Raw genomic sequence first — 9,777 nt, 5'->3', positions numbered from 1 at the left:
CTGGTTTTTAGTTGTAATAACTGGAGCTGTGCATTGATTGTAGTTCGCTCCTCTTTAGGTCCAAAGATAATAACTTCAGTATTGTTTCTGTTCAGCTGGAGAAAGTTTTGGCACATCCACACATTTATCTGTTCTAAGCATCTATTCAGTGATTGGATGGGATGTGGACACAGCTCTTGTTTTGGTTACACAAGGACTGGAAAGCTCTTAAAAACAACCCCGGCACCCTATACTCCTGCAGCAACCCCCACAGAATGCCTCAGGGAACACTGTCATAGGCCTTCTCTCGATCCACAAAACAAATGTAGACTGGAGAATCCAATTCCCATGACTCCCTAAGCAGCTTTGCAAGAAGAAGAATCTGGTCTACAACTATGAAGAAAATCACACTGCTCCTCCTGAATCCAAGGTTCGACAGTTGTTCAGTCTCTCTTCCAACACCCTGGAGTAAACTTTCTCATGGAGGCTGAGATGTGTGATCCCTCAACAGTTGGAGAACACTCGCAAGTCCCCCTTTTAAAAATAGGAACCATGACCCTGGTTTGCCACTTCACAGTCGTCCCCGCAGTTCTCTATATGATAATAAAGAGACACATCAACCATGACAGCCCCACAATATTCAGCACCTGCAGCGTCTTAGAGTGAATCTTGTCCACTCCTGCTGCCTTTCTACCAAGGAGCGTTTTAACTCTGTGACCTCTGCCATGGTAATGGACTCGTCTTTTCCTGCGTTTTCAGACTCTGCCTTCCTAAAAGTGGGCATGGTGACCAAATCAAAAAGATCCTCGAAATGCTCCTTCTACTGTCGGACAATATACCCACTCTGGGAAAGCAGTTCCCCACCTACATCAAGCGCAACCTGGGACGGGGTCTGCTTTCCCTCTCTGAGTCCCTGAATGGTTTGACAGAACCTCCTCTAGGTTAACCTAAGGTCCTTCTCCATAGCTTTTCCGAATTCCTCCCAGGCTCAAGTTTTTGCATCTGCAACCACAGAAGCTGCAGTCCTTCTGGCCACCCTGCACCTGTCAATTGCCTCAGGATTTCCCTGGGACAGCAAAGCTCTAAAGGCCTCTTCCATCAGCTTGACGACCTTCATTAACACTGTTGTTCACCACCAGCTTCTTCAGTTGCTGCTTCCTAACCTACCCCTGGACATGTGAAAAACTTTCCTAGAGGTGTGTGCTGAAGATTTCTCAGACGGGGATCTACCAGAGATTCCAAACCCTCACTACTCGTTTGAGTTTACCAGGTTCAAGACATTGGGCCACAGGTCTGATGGTAAATTACAAAATTGACCATTGACCACTGGTCTAAGGTGGCCTGGTACCATGAATGCTTATACAACACTTTGCTTGAACATGGTATTTGTTATGGACAGCCAATGCCTATCACAGAAGTCCAATAACAGAACATCACTCAGGTTCAGATCAGGGAGATTGTTCCTCCCCATCACTCCTCTTCAGGGGCCTCACATTTCAAATAGTGTGCAGCTTTCATACTGAAAGTTGGCATACGGAAAAAATTTGAAAAGTGCGATTGCACAAAAATATTCAGATTTATCAAACAAGGCTTATGCATGTTTCTGCGCACTTTTCCTTCATACATCCCAATTTGTGTGGAACTGAGCGTACATGAGACACCTCCCCTGACACTCTTCCATTTAAATGTACAAATGGATGTAAATATGTCCTGCATGTATGATTCTCCTCTCTGTGTAAACCAAAATCATGTCTAGATGCAGGAAAATGAGGAATTTCATGGAAGGTGACCTAGACATGCTCTTAAATAAGGTGGAGGATAAAAACATATTTGGCACACTGTCCTCTGGCATTTGCACCATGCCATGTGTGTGAAGCTGTGGTTGTCAGAGCAGTGCACACCAGCAGAAGTAAGAAAATAGTTAGATGATCCAACATAAAGGTGGAAATAAAGTGAAGGTCGGCTGGCATCACCTCTCATCTAATAAGGTTAGACACCACTTAACGTACGTGAGTGTCACACTATTATTGTAAATGATTGCAGTGAACCGGGGTTGCAGATCTGCTGGCAGCTCACATCTGAGGCATTTCCAACTTTATGCTTGTGTTTAATAACATAATTACTGCAAACACAGAGCCGCTCAGGAGCTTGGTAGGCTTTTTATTAAATAGTTGATGTTAATAAACTAGTCATTGCACATCAGAGAAGTGTTTCAGCCATTTAATATAGCCTATTTGGGCATCATATGGATGAGGCTGACCCATATGGCTGGCATGGCACAGCTCAGGGATGACTGTGAAATACTCAACCTGTCAGCCAGCTGCTTCTGAAAGGCTTTAGTTCCTAGGAATCCCAGTGTGGTGAGGACTTAAATTAGCACCAGTGTAATGTTAATCATATGAGGCAGAAAATAATTGTTCAGCTTTATCAAAAGAACAAATCTTTATTTATACTCCAGAACTTAAAATCTTTTAAGAGGAACTCTGTAAGGCAACCATAGAGAACAGACATTTAAAGGTCAGCCCAGGCCAGATTTTCTCTCCAAAACCACTGCAAACGATCAGTGAAGAAATGAAAGCCAGCACACCACTGCAACCCAGACAGACCGTTAAACTACACGGTCTAAATCACTGCACCACAAAAGGAAAAAGAAAGTGACCTTCACTGCTCTAGTGCTGCTCACTAAAATTATCAGATTGGCCCCATATATTAAAAACAGTCAGCTGATACAAAAAAGTTTAAAAGACCACTTAGTGATAACCCCCTCGGTAGGATAGACACACCACTGGCTTGGGATGCTCCCCTCAGACAGAGGAACCCTGATCACACTGTGGTTCAAATTGGCAGGTGAGGTTCCACTCGAGTCACTGAAACATACCTCAGTCAGGTGTGTCAGATCTGCCTTAAAAGGCACATCTAGCCCCCAGTCCTTAGTTGTCTAAAAGAGGCAACAAGCTTCTCCTCCTGTCGCAGGAACAACTCCCCTACTTCCGGTCTTCACCGCCTCACCGCCGGTCACTGCGAACAACACCCTCCCAACTGGTGCCCAGCCAAGCAACACAAAACCAAAGAATGGACTCCTGTTCCCTTTTATCTCCTTCCCCACAGGTGAGTTCAATTACTGCTCATCAACTTCTCTACAGCAGCAACAGGCCTTCTTGTTCACACCAGCAATTCATAGCTTCTCTTTATCTCCCTCTGTAATGCTAGGGTCCAGTTCAGCATAGAGTTCCAAAAGAATGGCCCAATATCAGCTAATAAGCCAGTCATCATCATATGTTACAGTTCTTTTGGGTATATTGTACACCAGTCCACTAGGGGGCACTGTGGTGTCCTTTTTACCTCGTGTGTGGGGCGGTAGAGGGGAATCAGTTGTAGTTGTGCATGGTGGAATAAAGCTGCTAAAGCGAACAAAGTGGAGTAATTCTTACTGACCAACATCATATACCAGCAGGTCTGTGTGATCCATGACAACAACCAATTCTTCCATTGGCAATGTCCTCCAGCAGTGCCAAAGCTGCTTTTGTTTCACAATTACACACAGCTTTATGCAGCTATTTATCAATGTCATTATCTACACCTTGTCAACCAACTGTGTTCATCACATGTGACTTGTTCTGAAATTTGCTGATCCTCCATGCAAGTTGAGGGCCCATGTGAAGATGGCCTCCAGTCACTCTTTTAGACTTAGCCCGGCCAAGCCCCAGGAGTCTAAACCCATCTACCAGCTCGCCAGTGAGTTTCTCCCCCAGGTCTTGCTCCAGTGAGGTATCCTGATGAATTCGATGTTTACACCGTTTCTGTAAATGAAATTTGTCCAGAGCTACAAAATGTACTTGAAGTGTAAAATAAAAATAATTCATTAAATGTGGTTTCTGATGAAATAAAAGATTTACAACACCGACATCTATTGCTATTTTTACATGTAAGGACAAAAAAGATCAAACTTCTGAAGAAAGTAAACATTTTATTAAAACTCCTTTTGATAAAATATAGACATGAACTATGCAGCCTATGTGAGTCTTTACTGTACAGTATTCATGTTAATAATGTAGTAATAAATTTAAGTATTCCACTTTCAAATAAAGTATATACTTCCAGATTGTTGGATATTTATCTCTGATCCATTTTCTCCAATAAAGGCAGAGATCTTTATTTACTTTTTATTTAAGGCAGGACTTTGTATTTTGATGACTTGTAACAGTGATGTCTGTGAAACTGAACTTTTTGTTTCCTCAACTGTTAAAAAAAGTTAAATTTCCTGGTGGATTTCAGAGAAAGATTACTCCATGTGGCTGGCTGAAAGTTAATAGAATGGCATTGCTGCCAAGTTAACAGCTCAGACTGTTTAATTTGTATAGCTTCTTGTTTTATTGGTATCATTTTGTCACAGATCTTATTTTAAACAAAACTTTAAATCTGTTTTACCAATGATAAGTAGTAGGTGTGATTCCTAATCACATAAGTTTGCACTGAACACAAACAAAAAAAATGTTCACTTAGTCCAATACAACGCAGCAGATCAGGTGTGACAGCTGACGATTATCCAAAAAAACGTTAATTAGATTGTACAGATGCACGATGTGGGGAACTGGGCGGACAGGTCATTTCACGTTCTGGAAGAGCTTGTGTGCAACCTGAAAATAAGGAAGACAAACAATTAGCATCTTTACTAAAATACACAGCAAATTAAGTTAAACATTATGAAATGGATGAGTGTAGGGATGTACTATGAGGTGAGACTAACAGTATAGCCTGTTACATTGAGCTGAAAGTGAGTTTTCAATGTCATAAAGGTGTCATTTAGCCCAGTTAAGGTCACCATGGCGATGGCTGCTCAGACTACAAGCCAATTATGGCTAGTCCAAGTGGACCCACTTCCACAGCATATCATTGCACTGTTAAAATAACTTCTTGCTTTGAAATTACACAGCAGTTCATGCTAACGCTACCATCTAAACATTTACACTCCCGTCATTTTCACATTACTCATTTTGGCAGAAATATTCTGAAACTCCTGATGGAATGAAGCATTGAGATGTGTTGAATTATTTCTCATGAAGATGTTTCTAAGTGAAAACCAAAACAAAGCAAGCTAACTCAGACAGAGAACACAATGTCCACACATACCAAGGATTAAATTCTTCATTTTGGATAAGAATTGATGGGTTGAGACAGGCAGTGCTTTTACACCTGATGTCTTGTCTTAACCCAAACATCTTAAAACTTAACTTGAAAAGGTCAAGTTACTGTGGTGATAAACTCAGGTAAGAAGTGAGCCAGCTTTATGACACTGAAAATCCAGCACCGAACCTGAAGTTTTGTTTTACCAAGACACTAAATCTGCTTCATTGTAAATGCCACAGAACAGACTATCATTTAACGTCCATTCTTCTTTGTATAACACACACTTACACAATGGTCCCGTGCATGCAGAAAGTCAAAGAGTTCTTCTGTACACTCCTCCTCAGTGTGGGACCTGGAGTTTACCCTGGCTTCACAGGACTCCAGACGCTCCTTGAGGTGCACACAGTGTTCAGTCTGCTCACACTTTGCTCTTACGGTTTCTAAAGGGTCCTGAAAGGCACAGAAGAACCTCTTTTATGCTAAAAAAAATAAAGCAGTACTATTTACATTCTGAATGCTACTTGTGATGATTTTAAAATGAAAACAGTGGTTGATAAGCTCAAGTCTGAAGGTGAAGTGATATTCTGGTCATTTTGAAGTTCTGCAAAAAAGTTATGAACATTTACGATCATACTTGTTGTAGATAGCTTTTTGAATGGTCTCAGTTTGGAGAAGGTTCAACTCTGACAGGACTGATGAGCTAAGAGCTAGTTTAACTGTATTTTTTATTAATACTGTGTTAAATCAGCTTCAATCTCAGAGGTTTTGTAGTAGTTTATGCAAATGCTATTTCACTGACATTTTTGCTGTTGTCAGTTTTACATTACACGATTATTTTTAGAAGAAATACAATATTTTTTCTTTTAAGTACCCCCTGGCCGTACCAGAAGTGTTACAGCTAGCTGCTTCTGCTTTTAGTTGCTCTTGCAAACAACCACAGAACTCCATGTAAATTTTATGTAATGCAAAAGTGACAGTGATGAAACGGTCTCAAAGATAGCATTTGCATTAATTGTTAGTTGTTTCAAATCGGCAACAATCACCTTTGGTCTTTGTTGCGTTTGGATTAGCCATTAGCTCCATCAGTCCTGTCAGACTTAAACTCCATTTCTCCAAACTGAGACTGTTCAAAAAACTATCCACAACAGGTAAGACATTCATTATTCATAATCTTTCCACAGAACTCTGTTTCAAAATGAGTGGACTATCCCTTTAAGTGAAAAACAGCAATACAAAACAGAAATGTTGCGACTGCTGACCTTTTCTTTTATGTACTATAAGGTTCATCAAGAAATGTATCTTGAGCTTTACAATAACTAGTACACAAATAATAAAAAAAAGTCCTGAAACACACCACAAATATCTTGAAACAATAAACAGACTATAGAGATATACAAACCTATTAACAGTTTAAACAGTTGTTTGGCTCAGAGCTTTAATTCTGCCCATTTAAGTCAACCTACCACCATTTCTTCCTCCTCTTCTTCCTCCTCCTCTTCAGGTGCATCCCCCTCCTATTCAGACAAGCAAAGTCATTCTGGTTAGTTTGTGTCTGCTATAAAAACAAAAACCATTCAGGACCCGGGAGTGCACAAAAATAACACTGAAGAAGTTAAAAGAAGAAACTCTTATTGAGTATAAGATATGTTGTGGTTTATGAGGTACTAGTATTTCCAAGTAAGTCTTTTCAGTACAACCTAAACAGTAAAGGGGTCATTCTTGTCGTGTTGTATTACAATTTCAGTCAAAAGTCCACGTTTCATGTTGAAAGTAAGGTTGACACTTTATTGGAACAGTACACAGCTAAACTGAGCAACAGAGTTGGCTAACACACGGACTACCACACACAAATTAAAAACAACCTATGTTAAAGTTAATATTAATGTTTTTCAATACCTCATCGTCAGGGTCTCCGTATGTAAGCATTTTCTTTTCGAAAACCATTTTTTCAAAAGTGAAATTTATCAAAATATCAGCGAAATGAAGTCAAGAACTACTACTATCCCTGGTCGAGGACACAAGGTCGATCACACGCCGGAAACGACTAGAAGTGTCGTTCCATAACGTTTTCTATTGGCTTCGAGGTGTTAGTGACATTCAGGTTGTCCAATTAGGGTTTGGTATAAAACCCGCCCACTAAGGAACTGCGGAACTGTCGTTAGTGTTATGAAGGAAAAGTCGGACGAAAAACGGTGTAGCACGGTGCAATGGCGCTGTTCTTGGACAGGTCCAGGTTTTTATTGAGAAAACTTAAAGATTTGAGGAACCTGACGCCTCAACGGAACCGAGTAAAAGAAAAATGGGTACGTTTTCAACAGACGAACAAATGAAATAGTTTATAGTGTTTATCATTTGTAAATTTTCTGTCCTTTTTTGTAATTTGAGTAAAAATTGCATCGTTCAGTAGTCTATTTAGATGCAGCTCACAGTTTTTCCTGAAAAAAAAAATCTAAAATCTGAAAAGTCTGTCAGGGTACAGAAGAAACATAAAATAAATAAGTTTTCTAGCTAAATGTAATCACTTCCAGGTCTCTAAGGATAAGAAATACAGCATGTATTGATGCAATGACTTTGTCTTTATATTATATTACTTTATTTGTTTTGAAAATGAACAGTTGTATATTTTGGACATATTGTAATTTAATCTATTTATTGCCTACCTTGTTCGGTGGGTATTTGAATTCCTAACTAAAAGCCACACAGTGCCTTGAAAAAGTCTTAATATTCCTTGAACTTTTCCACATTTTGTTACGGTACAACAACAGAAATCAAAGTATGTAACTGGGATTATCTGTGATAAATGAACATAAAGTAGAGCATTATTGTGAGAAGAAAATAAAAAAATAATACGTGGTTTTCAAATTTCTTTACAAATAAAAATCTGAAGTGTAGCATACATTTGTATTCATCCCTCTTTTCTCTGATACCAACAACCTTCAGAAGTCACCTAATGAGTAAAAGAAGTCCACCTCAGTGTAATTTAATCTCAGATCAAACAGCATCATCAAGACCAAGGAACACACCAAATAGGTCAGGGAGAGAGCTGTTGAGAAGTTTAATGCGGGGTTAGGTTATAAAACAATATCCTGAGCTTTGAACATCTCATAGAGTTCTGTTCAATCCATCATATTAAAATGGAAAAAGTATGATACAACTGCAAACCTACCAAGAGATGGCTGACCTCCTAAACTGACAGGCCAGGTGAGAAGAGCATTAATCTGAGAAGCAGCCAAGAAGCTGCTCTGCTCAGATCACACCATAACTGAACTTTTTGGCCCAATTGCAATTATGAGCTACTTTGTGTTGATCTGTCACATAGAAATCCAGTAAAATACTTTACAGTTTGTTGTTGTAACATCACAAGATGTGGAAAAGTTCCAAGGGATATTTGAAGGCACTGCAAGACCATAAATTTAAAACAACTATGTTACTCCTCGACAGGCTGCTACACGCCCCAAGCACCCTCCCACCAGGCTGGCCCTGCAGCACTTTGATGCCACGTACGGTACTGAGCTGGGGTCACTGTGGCCATCAATCAGAATCGCCCTGCTGTCTGAGAAAAAGTACGGAGCCCTGATCAATGTTTTCTCTAGTGATGTTAGCCTGGCAGAACTCCAAGTCCAGGGATGCAGAGACTTCATCAACGATGGAGTGGGTATGTGTGCACTTATGTTGAAATCAGTTGTGGTGGTTCAGGCCACTCTGCTTGTTTACTGGTGGATAAAGCGGTCTTTGTTGTGGTTTGAAAGCTTACAGTTCCTAAGATTTAGAGTGTGTATGCTCAAGTACATATTTATTGCCTGCAGCTGAAGGTGACAACAAAATAATGGCTATAACAGCCAGTTTTACGGAGTTTGAGGGGTAATGGCAATGCAACCTGGAGGTGTGTGATTGGGAGGAACAGCCTTTCTGATCTGAACCTGAGTGGTGTTCTGTTATTGGACTTCTGTGCTAGTCACAGTTTGTCCATAACAAACACCATGTTTGAACATATGGGGTTCCATAAGTGCACACGGCGACAGGATACCTTAGGCCATGTCATCTGGCCTGCAGCCATATGTTGACACTTGGGTGAAAAGAGGAGCAAAGCTGGGGAAGACCCAGGACACGCTGGAAAGACTTATACTCCTGGAAGAGGTGGCTGTGGAGAGAGATGTCTGGGCTGCTGCCCCCACAACTCGACTCCGGAACAAATGATGGAGTTGGATGGATGGACGGATTTTAATGACTTTTAGAAAGTAATCATTGGATGTACATCTACACCTTATTACCTTTTGGAGTCAACCCAATTCAGGATGGCAGACACAGCTAATCAACCCTTGCCAACACAAAAATGGGTATGATTAAGTAAGTTTAACATACACTCTTGATCAAAATCTTAAGACCAGTCAAAAAATTGCAAGATTTTGCATTTTGCACTATTGGATCTTAAGAAGGTTCTAAGTAGAGCTTCACAATGTTAAAAGAAGAAATCAGCGTAAGAGACAAAAACTTTTGAGCAGGGAATTAATTGAAAACTGCATTTACACTCCAACATGATTTTTTCAGCTGATCAAAAGTTTAAGACCATAGCTCAAAAAAACCTGAAAACCCCCCAAAACAGAAATCAAAGTGTCAAAAAAAAGGACTCAGTAATGAGTAGCTCCACCATTCTTGTTGATGACTTCAAAC

General features: G+C 40.2%; 2 protein-coding genes across 2 annotated transcripts in view; one reads left to right on the top strand and one right to left on the bottom strand.

The window, feature by feature from the left end:
- Positions 1-4,326: 4,326 nt before the first annotated feature.
- On the bottom strand, positions 4,327-7,155 carry LOC108244495 (cytochrome b-c1 complex subunit 6, mitochondrial). The gene is made up of 4 exons (XM_017430741.3): positions 7,003-7,155; positions 6,570-6,620; positions 5,395-5,556; positions 4,327-4,616 (listed from the first exon to the last, which is right to left on the bottom strand). Exons 1-4 carry the CDS (start codon positions 7,048-7,050, stop codon positions 4,584-4,586), a joined length of 294 nt encoding a protein of 97 aa, XP_017286230.1. The 5' UTR covers positions 7,051-7,155; the 3' UTR covers positions 4,327-4,583.
- A 127-nt stretch (positions 7,156-7,282) lies between these two features.
- nsun4 (NOP2/Sun RNA methyltransferase 4) overlaps positions 7,283-9,777 on the top strand; it is an 8,491-nt gene continuing 5,996 nt past the window's right edge. Inside the window, exons 1-2 of the mRNA XM_017430734.3 lie at positions 7,283-7,409; positions 8,548-8,761. Of these exons, the coding sequence (XP_017286223.1) occupies positions 7,314-7,409; positions 8,548-8,761 (310 nt within the window). The 5' untranslated portion in view covers positions 7,283-7,313. The remainder of the gene's footprint in view (positions 7,410-8,547; positions 8,762-9,777) is intronic.

This window comes from Kryptolebias marmoratus, linkage group LG20, assembly GCF_001649575.2.
Source record: "Kryptolebias marmoratus isolate JLee-2015 linkage group LG20, ASM164957v2, whole genome shotgun sequence".
NCBI classification, from domain to species: domain Eukaryota; kingdom Metazoa; phylum Chordata; class Actinopteri; order Cyprinodontiformes; family Rivulidae; genus Kryptolebias; species Kryptolebias marmoratus.
The sequence above is the reverse complement of the archived record's forward strand: the minus strand, read 5'-3'. Positions and strand labels throughout refer to the sequence as shown.